This window comes from Eptatretus burgeri, chromosome 13 (assembly GCF_056783735.1).
Source record: "Eptatretus burgeri isolate ZD-2024b chromosome 13, Ebu_testis_v1, whole genome shotgun sequence".
Classification (NCBI taxonomy): domain Eukaryota; kingdom Metazoa; phylum Chordata; class Myxini; order Myxiniformes; family Myxinidae; genus Eptatretus; species Eptatretus burgeri.
The window spans coordinates 43460553-43485804 of record NC_140973.1 but is presented as its reverse complement, the minus strand read 5'-3'; the positions used below and the strand labels follow the sequence as shown (position 1 = coordinate 43485804).

At 42.5% G+C, this 25252-nt stretch overlaps 1 protein-coding gene across 3 annotated transcripts in view; it reads left to right on the top strand.

Annotated features, from left to right (window-relative positions):
- PKHD1L1 (PKHD1 like 1) overlaps positions 1 to 25252 on the top strand; it is a 314599-nt gene that overhangs the window by 79490 nt on the left and 209857 nt on the right. For all 3 annotated transcript variants that reach the window (XR_015050730.1, XM_085852211.1, XM_085852212.1), the window contains exons 20-24: positions 3406 to 3519; positions 9157 to 9309; positions 9718 to 9842; positions 11013 to 11185; positions 25048 to 25223. Coding sequence is in view for 2 of the 3 variants with exons in the window: in XM_085852211.1 (XP_085708337.1) it covers positions 3406 to 3519; positions 9157 to 9309; positions 9718 to 9842; positions 11013 to 11185; positions 25048 to 25223 (741 nt within the window). In the remaining variant the exon portion in view is untranslated. The remainder of the gene's footprint in view (positions 1 to 3405; positions 3520 to 9156; positions 9310 to 9717; positions 9843 to 11012; positions 11186 to 25047; positions 25224 to 25252) is intronic.

Sequence of the window (25252 nt, the reverse complement as noted above, 5' to 3'; positions counted from 1 at the left end):
CCCTTGGATCCCAAGCCGCCACCCTAACCACTAAGCCAACACCAGGCTAATAAAGACCATCATCTTCTTTAGAATATGATATGAAATCAACCATTTTGAACCAATCATGGCAACAGAATCTTTTCATGTATCCAGTTGATTTGTACTTATCCTTGTAAAGTTTAGCTCACAGTGTAAAGTGAATTTCTGGCTCCCTGTTGATGATCAAATTGAATTTAAGATCATCAGTTGCATGGAGAGGATTATAATCTCTTATTTCTGATTTAATTGGAGTTTATTCAAGCTGAACATTCATATCCACTTTGGTGTCTGTCGATCACACATACATTTGTCTGTTCTTTGTTCTGTCCTGTTATGTTTTCATCAACATTCTCCATATTTTCAACTTCTGTAAACACAGATTGATGGCCCCCCATCTTAAAAGCCCCATTGGTGTTTAGTTCCCTTTCACACAAGTCTGACAACAAAAACAAAGTCCAATTGGGATGGTTTCTTATAATGCACTCAGTGGATAACATGAAATGATTTTAATAAGTTATTTAATTATCATTTTAGAATGTTTACGATTTATGCACAGATTTTGATTGAAAATTAAATATTCATAGGATGGGATAAGAACTCAGGCTCTCTTGAATACTAGGAAATGGTTAGATTATGTCACAACACACAGTCTGCTCTCTTTATTTGATGTTTGATCGTTCACGATCACAATAAAGGACCAAAACAACAAAAGATATTACCTACCAACAACATGGCTATAGCCCAACTCGTAATCATCATGACACAATTCCAACGCACTGACAAGGCTTTACCAGTGATTGGAGTTACCAAACCAAATTGTAACAGTTTAACTGTTTTTTTTATTTTTTTTCTGTGTGCACATCATAATCCTTTAAATCTGTCTTTTTTGAAAAACAAACTATGTGAATGAATACTCCTTTGAATTTTCACCCTTTTTGAGGAACCACATGGTTCCGCTTCGGCCGTTGTTGTTGTTTAATCGTGAATATTAAAATGACAATAACAGACACTACACAGAAAATACTGTACCTAATTTATATCCATCTTTCTAAACAATGTTTAGTAAATAACAACCCTGATTTTTTGGCATAATGTATTGGTACACTTCAAAAACGTAAACATAATGAAACACTTTAAGCATTCTCTTGAATGTCACCCTTGCAGATTTTACGTTTAAAATTTTTGAAATGCTATGCAATATTAGGTATACTTACCTACCTTATTATATATTGTCTTTACAGTGGAAATTGTAAGAAAAATTCACTGCATGAGAAAGTTTCCTTTCCCACATTGTCGGTTATAAACACCTCATTTCACGTGAAACACGATCGTCTTTGATGGGAGGGGAAGGGTTTAGAGAGGGTGTGCGCCATGTGCACCCCACTTACCTCCCCCTCATCCACCTCTGCCATCTGCCGGCATTCATTAGTGGATGTTAAACGGGAATCCCATTTGCTGGCATTTGTTTGTGGATGTTAAAGATCCCACAGTGTCCTTGTTGAAGAGTAAGCGAGCTATCGCCGGCACCGTGGTCAAATTCCGACCCCAACTAGCAGAGGGCACTGCATCAGCAGCACAGCCACACCCTCAGCCAGTGATGCTACCCCGCAGCCTTGTGCTGCATACAAACAAAGAAGAAATTATTGTACAGTTGTGGCACTTTCTAAATGCTTGCATGACAACCCTTCACACTGTAATTTATCAACGCATTACTGTGCTTTGGAGAATTTCATTTTTACACATGGGATGCAAGTCTATCGTGTGTTATTTGCATTTTAATAACACACACACACACACACACACACACACACACACACACACACACACACACACACACACACACACACACACACACACACACACACACACACACACACACACACACGTCTGACACTTTTTATTAATTGTCCAGTATCGGCTATTCCTAAAATATAATATCATGGAGTACGGCAGTACGGTAGTGCTCCATATAGAGGGATGATACGGAAAAAATGGCCACCCATTCAAATGGTGTACATCATGAGATGCTCATAAACTCCGAAAGAGTGAAGTCATAAGCATTTAAAAGACATAACTTTTATTCTCGAGCGTTTTCTGAACTACTAATATTTAAAAAGACACCAGAATACATCGTTAAAATACTACTTTTGGAGATTGTGAAATCGCCAATTTGTATTTCTTCTTCTTCCCCTCTCAAAACAATGTAAAACTGTAGCCTGACCTTACTCAATAACTGCTGAAGCCATGATGGTGATTCCAACACGAGGAAGTTACGTTGTCTCTGCACTAGTGCACACAACCCAAAATTTAAAGAATAATAAAAAAAACGTTAGAATTTTATTACTTAATTTTTTTTGCAGAAACAACAATTTTTTTTTTTTTGTAATTGTTAAAACATAGAGGGATGAAATCTCAAAAAACAAACAAACAAGGTAGGAATGACACAACAAAAGTAAAACGTCAAAAATGTTGTAATGCGAACCAGAAGAGGATTGTGTCATATTGTGGTATCGTAATGTGGTGTCATTCTTCATTGTTCTTCTTCTTCTTCTTATTCTTCATTCTTCTTCAGCACAATCCAACAACAAGAGTAAAATGTCAAAAGATGTCGTGATGATAATCCATAAGAGGATTGTGGCATCATAATGTGGTGTCATTCCAAACCTGTTTGCTTGGTTTTTTGAGATTTCATCCCTCTATGTGTTTACATTTTTAAAAAATGTCAAAACTTTCGTGTAATTTAAAGGATTGCTGTAAATTATGTGAATTTCACAGCATCCTTGATTCAACTTCATTTAAAATGTAAACCTCAAAACAGTTCCTTTACCGAAAGTAAGAACTTTAACCTGTAACTGTAAGCAATTGAATGGTTTCCCAACGCATGGATTATCAGCTGGGCACCGTTCTTCCTCGAGGTTTCAATCCTTTCAGCCCAGAATCCACAACCTTGGTCATGGATCCACATCAGTAGATCCATAACCTCAGTTGCACCCAGGCAGTCAGTCAACCCATCAATGCACCAACACCATTCAAACTTTACTCACCACAGGATTTTTTTTTAATGTATTATCACCCATTTCATAATATGATAACACATTAAATTATACAGAACTTACCTTTAAATATAACATGTCCACCACTATTACGTATCGACAGGGGAAAAACATTGGAGAGGACTTCGGGCAGGTCTGTATATAATATCTTCCCCTTAAGTTCTACCAGATTTGCTGACGTAAATAGATGACCCCTAGAATCATAATGAAGCACTTTTTCATCATAATCAATAATAATATCTGCATATGTGGAAGTTATGCCTAATTTAGAATTATCTAAATGCTAATGGTTATTCAAATATTCTTCAGCTTTTCACACTCTTTTTGGCAGGTATTGCTGGCACTTGAGGAGCTGCAACGAAGTTGGTGTCCACCAGACGTCTCATCACACACTGAAGGCAGCCACATTGTGTTCTTTCAAGACTATGAAGTTTCTACCTCGCTGGTTGGCTTTGCCGTTATTTATGCATTGTCATTGCCAGACAAACTTCATATTGGCAGACAGGGGTAGCAACTAAATAAACAAACAAGCAAATATATATGAATAAATAAATAAGTTTATTTTGTCAACGCACTTCAACATTCAAATGATAAAATTTCGTGGTGGAATAGAACTACATCCTGGTTGTCAGTGTGCTTTCAGAAGTGGATTAGTCTTAATGCAAGAACAGTTATGGTTGAGTACCCTTTGCTTGAAGGAACTTCGTTTGGGCAGCACCTTATATAATGAATGGCTTATTGAATCTCATATTTCCTGGAGGGCGTTACGCATTATACACCACTGCAGGAAGAGCTTTGGAGATTGAATATAAAAAAGAAAGAATGGAGTAAAGGTGTACTGAGTGGTAGAGGTTCAAAACTCATTTTTATGCACATGGTCGTTTTCGACCCTCTTTCAGTGTACTCTTGAAAGCTCTGGCTTATGACATACAAACCTGTGTTTGAATCCGTAAAACATTATGTCAACAGTTTCTGTTTCATTTTTCTTCTGCCTGATCAGGGTTTAAGCTTTGTTGAAGAAAACTTCACAATTTGGCCAATTTTGTCTGAGGATGTATCAGCCAAATCTGAATTTATTTTTGCCCAACAAAACCCAACAACAACAAAAAAAAACGTAAACGACAAATAGACGTTTCCATCCAGTAGCCTGCAAAAGTATTCAGCCACTCCCAATAATGCCACGCTTCGATGAATTACGAATTTGGCAGAAACAATTTTTCCAAATGAATTTTTTATTCATAACTGAACAGATCAAACAAAACACTTATAAATGAAGGAAGTTACATATCAGGAATACCTGCAAAAGCATGTACAAATCAAAATTCACTGGTTGTAAAAATATTCATCCCCTTTGGTCAGTACTTCGCAGAAGCACCTTTTGCAGCCATCTTAAAAAATTTTTTTTTAACATAAAAGCCTTCAAAAATCATCTTCTCCAAAATGGCGAAACAGATTGAGGTGAAACTTTACAGGTATGATCACCTATCCATGAGGAACAAAACATTCTCCAACTAGAAGGGCACTCGGTAGAGTGCATACCTCCGCCACGCAATGCCTGATCCACGAGAACATATCGGGCTCAATACATTTTTGAAAAATAAAATCGAAATTCTTTTGAAAAAAAAGTTGCAAAATTTTCTGTTTTTCTCTAACAATTTTTTTTTTGGGGGGGGGGGGCGGGTTGGAAATCACTTAAAACATGTAGAAATGCAAAAACAAAAATTCAAATATTTTTTCAAAATGGCTGACATAGCGGCCATATTGGACTTTGGACCAAGTCCAAAATCTAATGGCATGATCCTTGGACCATACCGAATCCCCCCACCAAGTTTCGTCGAAATCCGTCGAGGAGTTTTTCCGTAATACTGTTCACAAACAAACAAACAAACAAACAAACAGACAGGGGTGAAAACAGTAACCTCTGTCCATCTTCGATGGCGGAGGTTAACTATGATGTCATAGGTCGTATGGTTTGGCAGCTATGATTTTTTGAAGAATAAACCTTTAAAAATGTTATTCTCCAGAACGGCTTGACATATCGAGGGGAAACTTCACCCACATGTTAGGCAAGCCTTGGGGACACCATCTTGTTCAGTAACAACATCAAAGAGTGCCCTTCTTGTTCAGTAATGGCTTCTTTCTTGCCACCTGTCCAGAGAGACCAGCTTTCTGAAGGGAACAGGATATTGTTGATTGATGAACACTGACCCTCATCTTGGATATTGAGCCTTGCAGATCTTTAAAAGTCATTCTTTCTCTTCTTGCATCTAGCAGTTTGGCTGCCAGGTAGCTATCATTTTGTTGTAGCATGACTATACCGTTGATGCTGTGCTCCTATACTAGTACACTGGTACTCATTTTAAAGACCTCAGAATGATGACAGGCTGAGTCAACCCCACGTGGTGTTATTTAAGCTGCCAACAGGGCTCAAACTCAGGACCCTAAGACCCCAAGCTAGCCATCCTAACCACTAAGCCAACACCAGGCTTCTCAAAGTCATTGTTTGATTTACACTGACATCGAGAACGAGTTTCCTGCTTGCCTGGCTGCTGAGTTTGGATGGGCGACCTGATCTGGGTAGAGTCTGCATGGTATGATACGTCTTCCACTTCTTAACGATGGATGTCACCATACTCAAAGGGATAATGAGAGACTGAAATCTTCTTATAATCCTCTCCTGAATGGTGCTTCTCCACCACTTTGTCTGACTTCTTTGGAAAGCTCCTTGGTCTTCATGTTTGTGTTGTTGGTTGACCAAGTGAGTTTCACCTTAAACTCCATACATAAGATGGGGAGCTTAATTTTAATGGCAAACCACTGATTACATACAGAGGAAACCTATTACAATTTTTTTTTTTTTTACCTTTCAATCAAATAATTTGCTCCTGAAGTGATTTAGGGTTCATTCGACAAAGGATTTGAATAATTATGCAAATGAGAATCATCTGATTTTATCTGTTAATCTAACTTATTCACATTTTATCTGCATTTTTTAGTTTTATCACTCTGGAGTAGCCTGTGAGGATTCTCTCCACATGTTAAGTTTGATTTGAGAGCATCATGAAATAAGCTTAGATGGCATCAAAATGTGCAAACTTTGGAGGGAGTGAATAAATTTGCAGGCCACTGTATAAAAGGGATGGCAAATTCAAACAGTACTAAGGCCTAGGTCACATTTGCTCTACGGCGAGGATACGGTGGCCGTATGCCCTCTGAATTGACAAACGTGCGGCGGCCGCAGAGAAACTGAGGTGGCCTCAGGGAGGCCCTAGCCCGTTTGGCTATATTTACAGGCCGTAGGGGCGCCGTGGAATTATAGCGCGGAGTTATATATTTTTTTTTCATTTCTACGTTCGCCGTAGCAATTCGACAAGCCAAGCTATGATGTAGATGTGTTCCACGTCGACCGTACGTAGGGCGTATGGTGGGCTTGCATTATTCGTGCGGCTGCCGTAAGCTCTTCTCAATGAAAAATGAATTTTCCCAACCCCCAAAAAATTATGGCGGCCGCACTATTTCCACGGTAGCCGTACGGTGGCCTTGCAGTCTGTGTGACTACCTGCGGGCACACAGGGTCTACGCACGGTTCCCCTACGCCTGCCGTGCACCGACCTACGGCCTCCGTGGCAGCCTGTATCGACCGTGCGTCCACCGTGCGCTACCGCTAGAGATCGAAGTATAGGTGTTTGCCTATACACAGTGGTGCCCCCAGAATCCGAATTTAATTCGTTCCAGGAGGCTGTTCGGATTGCAAAAAGTTCCGATTCCAAAAATATTTTCCCAAAAAGAAATAATGGAGTGAATTGATCCGTTCGTGGACCCAAAGAAAACCCACTTTCAAGACACTTTAAACTGAAATTCCCCATGTTTAAGGTAAAATAAGATGAGTAAATGACCTTCGGTGGCGGTGTATTGTATGTAAACTGGTACAATCACCACATCCAAAGGTCCACACAGGCTCGAGCTCCGTCCTGGGTTCCGATCGCTCGCGCACTCTGCGCGAGCACTGCCCCCAGGGCAGCTCATCAAGCATGATGCCCCCAGAACCACAATCACTTTCATCAAACGCATCGGGCTGACGTAATCATGGATATTCCAAATTACAACTGGTTTTGCTGTGAAATTCAATCCTTGCCCGACAGTCCGTCACACCACGTGATCGGATTGCTTTTTTGTTATTAATTAAAACACAAGATGATTAAAAAAAACAAAAAAACATCACAAATGAAGATGAAAACATGAGGTAAGGCCTAAGTCACATTTGGCTCGCTGGCCGGAGGGTCTACAAAATGTACGGGCACTAGCAATTATAAAGCGGCCGCAGTATTTCCACAGTCACACAATGTAGCAGTCACATATGTTTTTATTTTTCGGGGAGCTGCACGGGCCGTAGGGGATATGAATATGCCCGTAGTGAATATGCCCAAACAACCGTATTTATAAATTGTGGAGACCGAAAACGTGGGGGTGCCGTACGGTCTTTGATTTGATGTCGCATGGTGACCTTGGGGCGTTCCTGCGGCGGCCTTAGAATTTTCAAGGCAGACGCAAGGCGACCGCAAGGGGACCACAGGGGGGCCTTAAGCCGAACGTGCGGCCAGGCGGACGGTAACGAATGGGTTCATTTTTATTTTTATTTTTTACCAGTTCTTTTGTTTCGGCTTGTCGTATTTCTACGGCGAACGTAGAAATGAAAAAAGTTATAACTCCGCGTTTATAATTCCACGGCGACCTTACGACCTGTAAAATATAGCCAAACGGCGTAGGGCCATCCTGAGGCCACCTCAGTTTCTCTGCGGCCGCCACACGTTTCTGTCAATTCAGAGGGCGTACGGCCACCGTATCCTCGCCGTAGAGCAAATGTGACTGAGACCTAAAGTATCGATCGACACACGAGAGATGCTTTCACGAGGACTTCCACTGACGAACTGAAAAGCGCGAAGATGCGGCTCGAACAGGTGGGGGAGACACGTGAACAAACATGAACGCTGCGTTGTGTTCGGTTTTTGTTAAAATGTATTAGGTTTTTAGGGCAAAATTTTCTCAAAAATTGTTCGGATTCCAATTTGTTCAAATAATGAGGCGTTTGGATTCTGGGGGCATCACGGTATATTATAGTTATAGTATATTCAGTTATATATACTGGTATATTTTTATTTCAGTAAAAAAGAACTGGTATATATATATACCCACTCGTTACCGTCCGTCTGGCCGCACGTTCGCCTTAGGGTCGCCTTGCGGGCACCATGCGGCCGCCGTATAATTGCTAGTGGCCACAGATTTTGGAGACCCCATGGCCGCCGTGGCAAATGTGACCTTGGCCTAAGCAAATCAGAATATGCCCAAACAACCGTTGAAATCCTAAAATATCCATCCCCAAACATTAACAGTCTCCTTTACTGAACGCATTGCTCGGTTTGTTTTCGGAACACAATCTACAATAACACTGTGTTGTCCATTTTCACCATTACTTAATACAAATCCACTTATCCTTCACCACTCATCTTCGTTTCAGCTCCTCACCGATGCACTCACTTAGTTTCTGTTCATACGAAGCTTCGGTCCTCTTATACTCAATTATTCTGTCTCGGTCTTTTTGGACGAACTTCCGATGAACCACCTCTTCATTTTAGAATTTAGTCATGAAATCCAACTCGACGTATCGGATGAAAATTCTCTCTGAGTGACAATAATATAATTGTAAACACACAGCAGAGTTGTGCCCCCCCCCCGATGAATGGTGTAGTATAGCACATATTTGATAAGCTTCCACCGAACCAGCACTTTTGGTGAACTTAGAATGAAAAATATTCGCCAAATTAGCTTTTATTCATATTTGGCTATTTGGTGAATGACATCTTAAATCTTGACTGATGTAGCAAAGCAAATTCCATTTTTTTGTTACGAGTTTAGCTCAGCTGTTGTGGGTTCACCTCAAGTGCGACACCAGCCAAATCCCAAAATCCTTCCCTCATCACCACTGGGAAGAGCAACAGTAAATCACCCAGTGAAGAGTGAAATCACAGGGACAAGGGTTCCTTCACAGTTATGGTTTCACAGGGAGAGTTGTTGGTCCATCCAGGTATCGGGCAAAGACCGTGGAAAGCGTACGGACAAGGGGGAAGCCTTTTGCGGTTCCTTCAGCCTTCATCGACCCTCTGTGCTGTTTGCTGCTGGGGACCACGCTTTGGGCAAAGACCCCTACAAACCTATCAAACTGGCGATTCATCGACAGGTACACACGCGATGAAGACGAGGACTTGTTGATAATGTGTTAATTTCAGTGAACTTTTAGCTATTGTGAGCAGTTATTGAATGGGGTTAATAGCATAAAGATTATTTGAATTGTCCATTAGATGCTTATTAGTTCATGAAAGTTTTGCTTTTTAAATTAAATTTTGTGAAACGATCTGTTGCAAAACTTCGTCTGTTAGTTTATGTTAAGTTGATATTGTATTTTTTCTATATGAGATCAGATATCTGCATCAGGTCTCATGAGAAATAATGTTTGGTTAAATTAATCCACAAAATTCAATGCCTGTAATGTAGATTAATGTAGATGTCATTATTCAGGATTTATTGTAGATATTGCTGAAATGGTTGCGTTTTAATCTCTGAGATTGTCATTCTTGTGTATCCACAGCTGTGCTTTGCTCACAAGGGGGACATCGCTGCTTCTGTTGGCCTCACTCTCAGTTGGATATGGTCTGATGGTAGCACTGCCAACCAGTACAGAATCTTCAGTGTCCCTCTCCGACATGGACAAGGGTGTGTGAGGAAACAGAACCATATTGCCATTGGAAAGGAGTAATGGGAAATTAATTAAGTGCATGTTTTGATAACAACATAATGAGGTGGTCAATATTACAAGAGTTCAACATTCCTTCGTTATCAGCAGAGCCTGATCCTGGAAAACATAGATACTGTAATGAGAAAAAGTGTGGTATGTTGGGTTTCCATCCGACATCATCTTCATTTTGCTCCCGTCTGTTTATTCACAACAATCTTTCCTTGCAAGAGTCTATTTTCATTCAGGTTGCTTTCTGAATTGAGCCTCCGTTGCCTTTTTTTTGATATCACGGAAGTGATCAGTTATGCTGGCAGGATGGTCTATACTCGAGAGGTATGCATACTCACTCACCTCTAACTTGTCTAGCGTGTGTTAAATTCCTGATCCAGCTATAAACTGTCATCGTGGTGTTTCACAGACATGGTGATTCATCAATGTTTTTACCGGTCCCTCAAATCGACGGTAAACTGGTCGTCCCGTCTTCCGGCAATACTGGTGGACGTTAATAACATCCCACGATGTTCTTCGCGAAGAGTAGGCGAGCTATTGCCAGCACCCTGAACAAATGACAAATTCTTGCCCAAACCATTAGAGGGCATTGCATCAGCGGCACAACCGCACCATCAGCCACTGATGCTATGCAGCCTTATGCCACATACCAAAGAAGTGATCAGTTGTACAAATGAGGCATGCTGCTTTACTTTTGTTCTTGGGTTCTATATGCGATATGATGTCACGTGACATACAGACTGCCTTGTCAAACGAAACATGTTAAGCTGATTTTGTTTTTCTGGCAAAGGCAGAAGGTGGAACTCATGTCCAAGTTGTATGCTGAAAAGACGAGCTTGCACATCTCCCTTTTGGGGGTTGTTTTTGAGAATTTAAGGATAGACCTCTGTCCAAAGCATGTGTACAGTACCTAAGATACTCCTCGGTCTCATGAACCAATCCTCATCACACCTCATTCTCATGAATCCTGCTCACCAAATGTTTCACAAAATTAAAGGTGAACATCCAAGACCGGTGTTGGTGTCAGCTTGTTCAAATCCACGTGATGAATGCACACTTCTCCTTTTGGGTGTTGCTGTGCAGTTCTGGCCCGTGGAAAGCTCCCCTCTAAACACTTATTTTGAATGTATGTCTTACAGTTGGCAGTACTCGTGCGTGGACCTGCTGGCTGCTGTTCTGGCTGAGCCACAGTTTGCTGGTGGTTCTGCATTCACGGTTAAACGTATCAACCTCTTGCCTGGAGACCACGGTGGAGATTTCTATGTCGATACAGTCTACATCGGCCGAAGACCATCAACGTCAAACCCAGCAGGTACATGTCACATACAATCGGTATGATTTTGATCCCTTTCAACATTAGCTACCCAATGCTTTTCCTAATACACTCAAGGTGCTTCTTCAGTTGTGAACGACTTGATTGGTCAAATAATTCTGACATTGCTGATTTATTGCAATTTGGTATCAAACAGTATTCTGGCCAAAAGTCTTGCATTTCAAGTTTACTTTTCTCTTGGTCATTGTGCATGAAGATAAAAATGTGTCTCAGCTGAAGTTTAAAATTGCTGACTTGAACACCCTCCCCTCCTTCTCCTCCCTTCCCTCATTTTCCTTCCCCCCCACCTCCACAGGTACTGCATTGTTACCTCCACCACTGAAGGTGCACAGAGGCTAGGTTTTCACCCCTGTCTGTTTGTCTGTGAGCAGGATATCTCAAAAAGTTATGGACGGATTTGGACGAAACTTGGTGGACAAAGTGTATGACAGGGTTGGGGATGTGACAAGGATGAATTGATTTGATTTTGGGGAAGATCCGAATCTGGATTCGGATACGAGAATTTTTTTTTAATTCCAAAGTGATTCTTCACCATTGAGAGATAGTATAGGGCCAAAAACGATAATTAGTACGATATTTGAAAACGTTGTGGACGGATTCAGACGAAGCTTAGTGGACAGGGTTTGGGGTGTGACAAGGTCAAATTTATTCGATTTTGGTGAAGTTGCAGATCTCGCCCATCAGTGGGAAACAAAACATGAACTGTTCAGTCTGGTGAGGGTATGTTCTCTCCCGAGTACCATTCTCGTTGTTGTTGTCAGTTCTTTGGAGAGATCTTGTGCTCTTTCACCGTGTTAAAAAAAACAGAACAGTGATTTGGGACTTGATCCTGAAGTCTCAGGTTAAGTAGTTTGGAGTTTGATGGAAAACAGCCAGAATGATTCTGGGGCTGGTAGGAGAGTTAAGAAGTGTGCGCACTCGCCAAAACATCAGATGATCTTTGCTGTGGTATTTCACAGGAAGGGTGATTCATCAATGTGTGTTGTACTTTAAAGTGGGCATCTGCTAACATTACTTGGCAGACATTAAATATCCCACGACGTCCTTTACAAAGAGTAGGCGAGCTATCGCCGGCACCTTGAACAAATTTCAAATTCCGACCCAGAGGGCACTGCTTCAGCAACACATCTGCACCCTCAGCCCATGACGTTATCCACAACTATGTGCTGAAGACGAAAGAAGAAGAATTCTGCTTATATTTTCAGAGTCTGAAATTTGTCTGGGAATATTCTTACATTCCACAATTGTCATTATAATCTTTGTGTTTGATTATGAATGATAAATGTGTCATACAAACAATATGTGCCATGTTTGTTTTCACATTGACAACAGTGGTTGCGGTATTATCTCAGGGATATATTTTCTGGTTTATATCACAAAACGTTTTCCCAAAGGCACAAGAGAAAATGTTAAAGATGGCAACAAAGGTTTAAGGCAAAACAAATCCTTAAAATGAGACACCTGAAAGGTGTCACGGTACTCTATGACCAAATGAGAAACATCATGTTGTGTCGTTTTGCTTCTGGTTAAAATGTAATATGGTATATTACAGTGTGTGTGTGTGTGTGTGTGTGTGTGTGTGTGTGTGTGTGTGTGTGTGTGTGTGTGTGTGTGTGTGTGTGTGTGTGTGTGTGTGTGTGTGTGAGATGCTTCATTCAAAAGGGTTACTGTTGTCGTACCGTGATAAAAAGTACCATTGCAAAATTAACTAGCATCCGTTGAAGACAAAGTCTTCGATATCCCCCGCCATAGTAAATGAGGACAAGTAGCAAAAGGCACCAGTTCAATTTATTCGTGATGTGTGTATCAGATTTCATAAATAAATCGTTAATAGTTTTGCAACTATGCTCTGGAAACAAAGGTTAACCTCAATTATTTCTTAATACCCAACTTGTTTCCATGGAAAGTGACACAATTTTTTTTTTTTTGGGGGGGGGGGGGAAATCCTTAAAATGAGACACCTGAAAGGTGTCACGGTACTCTATGACCAAATGAGAAACATCATGTTGTGTCGTTTTGCTTCTGGTTAAAATGTAATATGGTATATTACAGTGTGTGTGTGTGTGTGTGTGTGTGTGTGTGTGTGTGTGTGTGTGTGTGTGTGTGTGTGTGTGTGTGTGTGTGTGTGTGTGTGTGTGTGTGAGATGCTTCATTCAAAAGGGTTACTGTTGTCGTACCGTGATAAAAAGTACCATTGCAAAATTAACTAGCATCCGTTGAAGACAAAGTCTTCGATATCCCCCGCCATAGTAAATGAGGACAAGTAGCAAAAGGCACCAGTTCAATTTATTCGTGATGTGTGTATCAGATTTCATAAATAAATCGTAAATAGTTTTGCAACTATGCTCTGGAAACAAAGGTTAACCTCAATTATTTCTTAATACCCAACTTGTTTCCATGGAAAGTGACACAATTTTTTTTTTTGGGGGGGGGGAAATCTCTAAATATCAAAAGGCACGAGTTCACCACTTGCTTGATTTGTGTACCAAATTTCGTAAATATATTTTGAGGGGATTTGTAGTTAAGCTCCGGAAACGAAATGTGACGGACGGAACCCATTTCTCTATCCCCCGCCAACTTCGTTGGTTGATGGGGGATAATAATGGATTTACTTGGAGCAAAAATTTTTGTCCGTTTAATCAGAAGGGTGCTTGCTTTAGAAACCACTCTTTCCAGATTGAGGAGGAATATGTAGGAATGGGAGCTAATGTAGCGGTTCCAACAATAACATTTATTATTTATAACAGCAGGAACCCTTCAGCAGCAGATTTCAATGGACACGCCTGGTGTTGGCGCAGTGGTAAGGGCAGTGGCTTGGGACTCGAGAGGTCCTGAGTTCAAGCCCCGTTGGGACACTGAATTAATATATGTATGTATATGTATATATATAATGTGTATATATATATATATATATATATATATATATATATATATATATATATATATATATATATATATAAAAACCAAGTCGAAAACACCAGGGGGTTGACTCAGCCTGCCATCCTTCCGAGGTCGGCGAAATGAGCACCAGTTGTACTGGGCCCGGTGTATGCCCCGGTTAGAATAGGTGTACCATATCCCTGTGTGTCGTAAGAGGCGACCAGGTTTGCGTCAGGAAGGGCATCCGGCGTAAAAACCTATGCCAAATCATTATGCAGACAACAAAACGAATTTCCATACCGGATCGGTCGAGGCCCGGGTTACCAACGACCGCCACCGGTACCGGTGGTCAGCAGGGTACCAGTGGAAATTGTGCTACTGCTGGGCGAAGGAGGAGAAGGAGACGGGGAAGACGAGTCCAGAGGCAGTGGGAGAGGGGGAAGGGTAGAAGTGTGGAGGTGAGAGTTGGAACTCTGAATGTTGGGACGATGACTGGCAAAGGGCGAGAGTTGGCTGATATGATGGAGAGAAGAAAGGTGGACATACTGTGTGTACAAGAGACCAAGTGGATGGGGAGTAAGGCGAGGAGCATTGGAGGTGGTTTCAAACTGTTCTACCATGGTGTGGATGGGAGGAGAAATGGTGTCGGGATAATCCTGAAGGAAGACCATGTCAAGAGGGTATTGGAGGTGAGGAGGGTGTCTGACCGAGTGATGAGTGTGAAGTTGGAAATTGAAGGGGTGATGATGAATATCATCAGTGCATATGCCCCACATATGGGGTGTGAGATGGAATATAAAGAAGATTTCTGGAGTGAGTTAGATGAAGTGGTGGAGAGTGTATCCAAGGATGAAAGAGTGGTGATTGGAGCAGATTTCAATGGACATGTTGGGGAAGGGAATAAAGAGGATGAGGAGGTGATGGGGAGGTACGGTCTCAACAAGAGAAATGTGGAAGGGCAAATGGTGGTAGAGTTTGCAAAAAGAATGGAAATGGCAGTGGTAAATACGTATTTCAAGAAGAAGGAGGAACACAGGGTGACATACAAGAGTGGAGGAAAGTGCACACAGGTGGATTACATCTTAAGTAGGAGATGCAACCTGAAAGAGATTAGTGACTGTAAGGTTGTGGCAGGGGAGAGTGTAGCTCGACAGCATCGATTGGTGGTCTGTAGGATGACTTTAGAGGTGAGGTTGAGGAAGAGAGTGAGGGCTGAACCAAGGACCAGATGGTGGAAGCTGAAGGAGGAAGACTGTTGCGTGAAATTTAGGGAGGAGGTGAGACAGGCGTTGGATGGTGGTAAAGATGGGTGGGATGATTGGGCAACGACAGCAGAAGTTGTGAGAGAGACAGCGAGGAAGGTACTTGGTGTGACATCTGGACAGAGGAAGGAAGATAAGGAGACTTGGTGGTGGAATGAGGAAGTCCAGGAAAGTATAAGGAAGAAGGGGTTGGCGAAAAAGAAGTGGGATAGTCAGAGAGATGAAGAAAGTCGGCAGGAGTACAAGGAGTGGCGTCGAAAAGCAAAAAGAGAGGTGGCAAAGGCCAAGGAAAAGGCATATGACGAGCTGTATGAGAAGTTGGATACAAAAGAAGGGGAAAAGGATTTATACCGATTGGCAAGACAGAGGGACCGAGCTGGGAAGGATGTGCTGCAGGTTAGGGTGATAAAGGACGCAAATGGGAATGTGCTGACGAGCGAGGAGAGTGTGTTGAGAAGGTGGATGGAGTACTTTGAGGAGCTGATGAATGAAGAAAATGAGAGAGAGAGAAGGTTGGAAGAGGTGGAGATAGTGAATCTGGAAGTGGGGTGGATCAGTAAGGATGAAGTGAGGACTGCTATGAAGAAGATGAAAAGTGGAAAGGCGGTTGGCTCAGATGGTATACCAGTGGAGGCATGGAAGTGCTTCGGAGAGATGGCAGTGGGGTTGTTAACCAGATTGTTTAATAAAGTCTTGGAAAGTGAGAGGATGCCGGAGGAGTGGAGATTAAGTGTACTGGTTCCGATTTTCAAGAATAAGGGTGATGTGCAGAGCTGTGGAAATTACAGAGGGATAAAGTTGTTAAGCCACACCATGAAGTTGTGGGAAAGAGTAGTGGAAGCTCGGTTGAGAGGAGAGGTGACGATCTGTGAGCAGCAATATGGGTTTATGCCAGGAAAGAGCACCAATGATGCGATGTTTGCTTTGAGAATGTTGATGGAGAAGTATAGGGAAGGCCAGAAAGAGTTACATTGTGTGTTTGTGGATTTAGAGAAAGCTTATGATAGGGTGCCAAGAGAGGAGTTGTGGTATTGTATGAGGAAGTCGGGAGTGGTGGAGAAGTATGTGAGGATCGTGCAGGATATGTATGAGGACAGTGTGATAGCGGTGAGGTGTGCGGTAGGAATGACGGACCGGTTTAAGGTTAAAGTGGGATTGCACCAAGGATCGACTCTGAGCCCTTTCCTGTTTGCAATGGTGATGGACAGGTTGACGGACGAGATCAGACTGGAGTCTCCATGGACTATGATGTTCGCGGATGACATCATGATCTGTAGGGAGAGTAGGGAGCAGGCTGAATCGAGCCTTGAGAGGTGGAGGTACGCACTGGAGAGAAGGGGAATGTTAGTCAGTAGGAGTAAGACGGAGTACATGTGCGTAAATGAGAGGGAGGGTGGTGGTATGGTGCAGTTGCAAGGAGTTGAGGTGGGGAAGGTGGATTGGTTTAAATACTTGGGATCAACTGTCCAAAGTAACGGAGAGTGTGGGAGAGAAGTGAAAAAGAGAGTGCAGGCAAGATGGAGTGGGTGGAGAAGAGTTGCAGGAGTGATTTGTGACAGAAGGGTAGCTGCAAGAGTGAAGGGGAAAGTATACAAGACGGTAGTGAGACCAGCTATGTTGTATGGTTTGGAGGTGGTGGCACTAACAAAAAGACAGGAAGCAGAGCTGGAGGTGGCAGAGTTAAAGATGCTGCGATTCTCGTTGGGAGTGACGAGGATGGACAGGATAAGGAATGAGTATATTAGAGGGACAGCGCAGGTAGGACGGTTTGGAGACAAAGTGAGAGAGGCGAGATTGAGATGGTTTGGACATGTGCACAGGAGGGAAACGGAGTATATCGGGAGAAGGATGTTGAAGATGGAGCCGCCAGGCAGGAGGAGAAGAGGAAGGCCAAAGAAGAGGTTCATGGATGCGGTGAGGGCGGACATGCGGGTGGTTGGAGTGTCAATGGAAGATGTGGAGGATAGAGCGAAATGGAGACGGTTGGTCCGCTGTGGCGACCCCTAACGGGAGCAAGCCGAAAGAGGAAGAAGAAGAGAACCCTTCAGCAGGAGATGGGAGGAGCACACAAAATTATATCTAGTAATACTTATTGAAGCAATCGAAAAAGTATCGAAAAGTACACGGAAGGAGCACACAAATAACAACGACAACAACAGCTACAGCTATGAGAACAACAATTACTTATGTGTCATAAAAGGTCCTTTTTTTAACTTCATTTTAAATCTTCATTACTTCATTTTAAATTTAAGTCTTTTACTTCATTTTAAATCTTCGTTGACACTCACAGAAATACACGCAACATGTATGTGAAGTACAACATGCTGTGCCCGTCAGCAAAGCGACGGGTAGGCATGCCTACTATCAAGAAGAACAAAATACTTGAATCACAGGATGAATTCTACATTAAAGTAATGATAAGGTACAAACTATTGAGAGTGCGAGGAATCTCGATTAAATTTCAAATGTAATGTCATGTCTGTTCTTAATGGGATGTTCAGCACATCACTTGCCCAAACTCTGTGTCCTGAATCAAACTGAACTATCGATGGATCACATTTGCTGCCCCTCCATTGCACAATGCATGATGGACTGGGGATAGGTCAAAATACATTGATTCTTGGGAATTGTGGCCTTTGTCAAGGAAAGTGTTGGTCTTTGTCAGCAGCCATTATAAACTAAAATTTGGTGGAAGTACTCTAACCTTGCTTTGCTGTTGGAAGCACAGTTCACCTGATATTTTGGGTGTCAGCCCTTTGTCAAAGAAAAGGAGCTCTTTTTCTCTGATTAAGGATGAACGCCTGAAATATCCATTTCACTTTGCTTCCCGCAGTGGTTAGTGCACCATTGTGAGCTTTCTCCTAACTTTGATTAATTGGTTAAATAAACTTTCCTCAACAAGTAAAGTTGCAAGATCGAAATAGCTACAGGAGGATGGAGGGATATTTGAATGATAGGCTTGTGTGTGATTTCATTTTGCAAGGAGTTCTGGACAGTCTGCACAATTTAGTTATTTATTAATTTTTTCAATGTCAAGCCTCGTATAAGATCTAACACAGAGAACATATAACAAGGGGAGCAGGAGACAGAAGAGATGGGAGAGGGAAGCAGAAAAGTGGCGAATTGACGCATGAGGAGCGCTGTGGAAGGGAGAGGGATGGGCGGGGTACACGGGGTAAATAAGAGGGACACTCCAGGGACTTTCAGGAAGGAAATCAGGGAATTTCAAGGGGGTGGATTAACGGGGGTAGAAAAGATCATTGTTTGGGATGGGGGAAGATAAGAGATGGTGGTGAACAGGTATTTCAGAGACCTGGAGGGAAGTATGGGATTGAAGAGTGTGTGGGAGTTTGTTCCAAAGGTGGGGGAAAAGAGGAATGAAAGAGGGAAGGCAATGTTTATATTATTACCTTCCGGTTCGGGAATTTTTCAATGTGCCGGTTGAATCTGCATCCGCCGCTTCAACCTCACTAGAGCTAAGTTTACCAAACCGGATTTGTCGTATTTTTTTTCTGTTATATCTTCATCTCTGTGCCACTGTTTATGTTCCATCCAGTTTTCTGTGTTAAAAGTACCTTGTTCTGCTGTATTTGTGAAATTTGTTTTTGTGTTGTTCAAGGTCCACTTTAGCCACTCTTCAGATAGCAATTGTGACAATTAGGTGTCCCTTTTGTCTCCACATTCCTCGTTTTGCTTCGTGCTTCCCCAATATTTTCTTTCTAACTCCTCAACATTATCCTATTTCCCTTCCTTGCTTCAAAAATACAATAAAATGAAAACTAGAAGAGCATTCTTCCATTCTCAGAGAGCTTTTTCAGCACCGGCGAGTTTGGCTATTCACTCAGCAGATAGGCAGGGACTGCAAGCAGACATCTCTCTTCAGGACTGGTCTCCCATATCTACTGCCCCTGATGTCAACTCAGCCTGGGAATTCTTCCACAGAAACCTGCACTCTCTCTCATAGATCTCGTCCCATCTCGTCTTCAGTTATCATACCCTTCCTGCCCGTGGTCCACTGAATCCTGTGGTGAGGCAGTTGCTCTGAAACAACTTGCTTTCTTTTGCTGTGAGGCTAATCTGACCGAACGCAATCTCAGCTCATTCCACAAAGCCCACAACAAGTGTGTCTCCACTCTTAGGATAGCCAGAAAACTACATCTGTCCAACCTCAAAAATGAACTTTCAAACTTTTCTCCCTCCTCTAAAACCTGGTGATGCCTTGTTAAGTCTGTCTCTGGTGCATGCTCCCTTTCCACCCCTCCCTTAAAATGGCACCGCACACAACTTCACTCGTGAGAAGGCCAAATGCCTCAATTCTGTGTTTGCTTCAAAATTTAGTGTCCCTAACCCCTCACTCTCGGTATTCACCATTCCCTGTTGTACTCAACTGCTACTGGTCTCTGTCTTTTGTCTTTGAGAAGATGGAGAAGTTTCTGGCAACTTTTAACTAATTCTCGAACTGGACCAGACGGCATCAGCTCACTTGTTCTATAAACCTCCTCTGCTGCTCTTGCACATCCTCTCTCTGCACTTTTCACCATGTCATTTGCCTTAGGTCATATTCCATCCGCCAGAAAATTGGCCAACATCATTGCATTAGATGAAAAGGATGCAAAAAAAATGGATCCCCTCAACTACAGACCTATCAGCTTACTTCCAATCATCAGCAAGGTCATGAAATCCATCATCACAGTTAATATGAAATCCTTCCCTTTCTCCAATAGCCTAATCTCAAATCACCAATTTGGATTCAGACCATGTCACTTTACCTTGCACATGCTGTTCCTCATCTACCTACCATCGATGGAGTCCGTCGATGTCAGACATGAGATCAGGGCCATTCCTCACAAAAATCTCACTTTCAATGTGACAAAATCACATGCTGGTCAAATACTTGGAATATGTCTTTTAATATTGACAAATCTCACACTCACACAACCTCTCTCCAAAAGGACTGTCCTGCAAACCCTCCCATCTACTTTCTTAACAATATTCTTGAGGAAGTTCAGTCATTCAAACTCCTGGGTTTCACTATCAGCAATGATCTTTCTTGGACAAACTACATTTCAAAGTTGGCCTCCAAAGCCAGTCGCCAACTGGAATCCTGTGTCGCACAAAGTCCTGACTTGGCACACCAACCCACCTGCAAGCTCTCTATCTGCAGCTTAATGGAGTACTGCTCTCCATTCTTGGCTGGCACCCCTGCCTCACATCTTGCTCAGCTTGACACCACAGAAACCAAGGCCTTCAAGATCATTGGAATCTCTGTGGCCTATCACTTTCCTGTGGCAGACAGGTCGGTGGTCTCTCTGTCTTCTACCTCCTCCTTTCTGGTCTTGCACCCTCTGTTCTTTCCCTGCTTTGTCCTCTTCCCCCCTCCCCCCAGGTTTTTGCAGGGTGCATGTAGTCCACCATCAACCCCCTTCTGGTGAAACTCTCAAAATCTAAAATCACTGCTCACCTCCACTCATTTTTTTCCCCTTTTTTTTCTCCCACCTGTAGAACAAACTTCCATGTTGTCTTCAATCTCATTCTCCCCCCCCCCAAGTATTCAAGACAGCTGTTAATCACCATCTCAGATTCACTGAACAACAACATTTTTTTACTGGAGATGTGTAAAGTGATTTAGACTAATTTGGGTACGCTGATTTCAAAAATCATAACCGTTTTGCTGTATCACGTCAGGATTTTCAGTAACATAAATATTCCCATTGCCTAGAAGTCAGGATTTCAATGAAATTTACAAAAATTCATTTATTCATTTATTTCATCATTATAGAAATTACAGAAAAACTCCACTAGAATGTAATTAAAAATGCTTTAGGCATTTGGCTTTGCGTTTGTGCTGCTCTGTGTCAGTTTCACGATGCAGGAACCAGCAGAAATTGCCCATCATGTTCGGGTTATGCCGCCCTTGGTAACGCGTCTCCATGAGTGAAATCTCTTGGTGGAATCGCTCGCCGTGCTCGTCCGAGACTGCTCCCAAGTTGTCAGGGAAGAAGTTCAGGTGCTGGTGTAGGAAATGGATTTTCAGGGACATCCTGGAGCCAAGTTTCCTGAAGGACTCCAGCAGCTGCTGCACTATTTCTTCATAGTTGTCCGCGCGCTCGTTCCCCAAGAAGTTGTCCGTCACAGCTTTGAAACTCCTCCACGCTGCCAGCTCTTTGGGGTTTAGAGTTGTCGGAAAAGTTTCGTCCTTCATAATCTGTCGGATTTGCGGTCCAACAAAGACACCAGCCTTGATCTTGGCCTCCGACAAGGTGTTGCCAAACTTTTCCTTGAGGTATAAAAACCCACGCCCATTCAGATCCATTGCCCGTACAAAACTTTTCATCAAGCCGAGCTTTATGTGGAGTGGTGGAAGGAAAACCTTGGCTGGGTCGACAAGGGCGACATGCTTCACGTTGTGTCGACCAGGTACATGCTCTTTTCGCTCTTCCCAATCTTTCTTCGTCCAGTGATTCTTGTCGTCTCTGCTATCCCAGAGACAAAGGAAGCACATGTATTTCGTGTAGCCTGACTGCAGCCCTAACAACAGCGCCACCACTTTCAAGTCTCCGCAGATGTGCCAGTTGAAGTCATTGTACTTGATGGAATCAAGCAGCTGCCGCATAGTCTCATAGGTCTCTGTCATGCCGAACGCGTGAGCCAGTGGGACTGATGGTTTCTCGTTGCCATTGTGGAGCAAAACAGCCTTCAAGCTGTTCTTCCCGAGTCGATGAAGAGGCGCCAGTCTGCAGGATCGTGATCACACCCAAGTTCTTTCAACAGACCGTTGATGTCACTGCAGAATGTCATCGTGTCTTCCATCTCAAAGAACTCAGCCATGTCTCTGTGACGTGCTCTGAACAAGGATATCTTGGTGTTAGGTTCAAGTAGATTCCACTGCTGCAGCCTTGATCCAAGCAGCTCTGCCTTCGCCTTTGACAGCGAGAGATCTCTTACAAGATCATTTAAGTCTCCCTGGTTCACAAGGTGTGATTCTTGAGTGTCGGGTTCAAAAGGTTCATCATCACCATCCTCTTCACCACTGCTTACAGCTATGTTCTGATCAGCTGGAGGTGTTGGAACGGGGTTCTCGTCATCATGAGGCACAGGTTTACGAGCAGAGACGCAGTCAGCGTATTTGATGTGACCTTTATTCTTCTTGTTGAAGCCGGCGATGCTTGTGCAGCAGAAATAACAATCATCATGATGATTCTGCGGCTCACGCCATATCATGGGCACCGCAAATGGCATGCTCGCGCGCTTGCCCACCAACCACTGAGTCAAGGTTGTGTGACAGCTTGTGCAGCAGATGTGTGGTGCCCAGCTCTGTTCTTGGTCCCCCACCTTACACCCGAAGTAGTGAAAGTAGGCAGCCTTCATTTTCACTGCTGTAGATATACTTCGCTGTTGATCTTTTTTGGTATACCGACCACAGACATAACAGAAGTTGTCAGGATGATTGGTACAGGAATGCCTACTCATCTTTATCTGAAAGAAAGAAATATAACACAAGTTAACAACAATTGTACGAAATAGACATGTTAAAGACATATGTAAATTTCATTGAAATCCTGACTTCTAGGCAATGGGAATATTTCTGTTCCTGAAAATCCTGACGTGATACAGCAAAACGGTTATGATCTTTGAAATCAGCGTACCCAAATTAGTCTTAATCACTTTACACATCTCCAGTAAAAAATTTTTTTTGAAATTTGTTGTTTAGTGTTATCACTGATCCAAAACCATAATTTTTGTTTTGCTCCTGTCAATGCTCCTCTTGAACCCCTCCTTCCCAACCCCTCCTTTCAGTTTTCCAGTTTTTCTTTCCTGAGAGTTTTCTTCTGTATCCATCTTGTCCATCACAAGTGTCCTTTCCTACCCCTCATTCCTCCCCACACCCATTATTGTCCAGATATCTCTATATTTTGTTTTTCAACTCTGCTGTTGGTCTCTCTCTCTCTCTCTCTCTCTCTCTCTCTCTCTCTCTCTCTCTCTCTCTCTCTCTCTCTCTCTCTCTCTCTCTCTCTCTCTCTCTCTCTCTCTCTCTCTCTCTCTCTCTCTCTCTCTCTCTCTCTCTCTCTCTCTCTCTCTCTCTCTCTCTCTCTCTCTCTCTCTCTCTCTCTCTCTCTCTCTCTCTCTCTCTCTCTCTCTCTCTCTCTCTCTCTCTCTCTCTCTCTCTCTCTCTCTCTCTCTCTCTCTCTCTCTCTCTCTCTCTCTCTCTCTCTCTCTCTCTCTCTCTCTCTCTCTCTCTCTCTCTCTCTCTCTCTCTCTCTCTCTCTCTCTCTCTCTCTCTCTCTCTCTCTCTCTCTCTCTCTCTCTCTCTCTCTCTCTCTCTCTCTCTCTCTCTCTCTCTCTCTCTCTCTCTCTCTCTCTCTCTCTCTCTCTCTCTCTCTCTCTCTCTCTCTCTCTCTCTCTCTCTCTCTCTCTCTCTCTCTCTCTCTCTCTCTCTCTCTCTCTCTCTCTCTCTCTCTCTCTCTCTCATCTGTCCAGTGTTGTCGCTCCTCCACAGGCACCCTTAACCTTGTATATATAAATAAGAACAAGAAAAAAAAAACTTGCTGCGATAATGTGCTTCAAATACACATAAGGTTGTCAGATGTTTTTTTTTTTATGTGTTGTGCAATAAAAATTTAATTTAAGCAATGTTGCTCTTACTCTCATTAAAATGAAGTTTTTGCTAAAATACTAAATCCCCTCCCCCCCAAAAAACCTCTCTAATTTCCTAAATTCTTTCTTACAAAAAATTAATTTATCAAAATTTGTCAGAAAGACTATTCATATCAATGAGTGCTCTATTTCTTGTGATGACAATTAAAAAACTTATAAAAACTTGTGATGAAAAACTTATCTGTGTAATTTGTACTCGGTCCAAAAAGCATTTGTTTCTTTGGCTATTGAGTGTCCAAGTGGCATGTAAGTGTTCAGTGGAATGAGCCACAGGAGAAGGCAGAGAATGAAATAATTCCCCACTTATAATGGGCTGTAGGTATTAAGTGTTGTTATATAATTACTGCATACATTATTCTTGACACAGCATGAAATAATTTCCCAATTAGAGTTAGATGCAGGTATTATGTGTTGTTATACAATTATTGTATATATTGATCTTTACACAGCATCGTAGCTCGGTGATGAAAAAAAAATCCAAGTACGTGTTGCTCGTATTAAAGAGCACAAACAGGTTGTGGATAAAACAAATGAGATTTTGAACCACAACAGTGAGTTGCATAAGACAACCTTTCCCGGCTCAATAAATTTATGAAAGGTGAGACAAGGTGCCCTGTCAGGAAAGGTTGGGCAAGGTCTCTCCATGTCTGTCCCCCTTCACCGCTCTACTTCCTCCACCCTACCCATAGTGCTTCCTCTGTCCTGGTTGCATGTACAATGTCTGAACTTTCACACCAGAAGATTCCTTGAGTGATGGCATAGTGGGAAATCTCAAATGGAAAACGTTCAGTACACTGAATATGGGGGTGGTGGGGATGCAAATTGTCCATTTTTAAAATAAAGATCTATCTGAAGTTTACCTTTCAGGTCGAGGTCACAGCATGTGAGACATAGTTTTGTGGAAATATGAACAGTTCCAAAGATAGAGTTTAAAGACTCAGCTTGTCCTTGAGCTGCATTCATCATGAAAAGCTTTCCTAATTTTGCATGCAACCATGCTGAAGCAGCAGTCAAAGCCGATCTACTTCCTCATTCCTTTCACAGATTCTCTGGCTCAGCGTTTGCCTGCAATACATCCTGGTGGCATGTTGAAATGGACTTTCGGTGTTACCTCTATTCCTGGAAACAGCACGACTGCTGTGATGCCATCATTTAACATCACAATTACACCTCAAGAATGTGACCATGACTTACCACTCATCAGCATTGCCTTCTCTCAGGTTGGGCTGGGTCAGTGTTGATGTTGGAA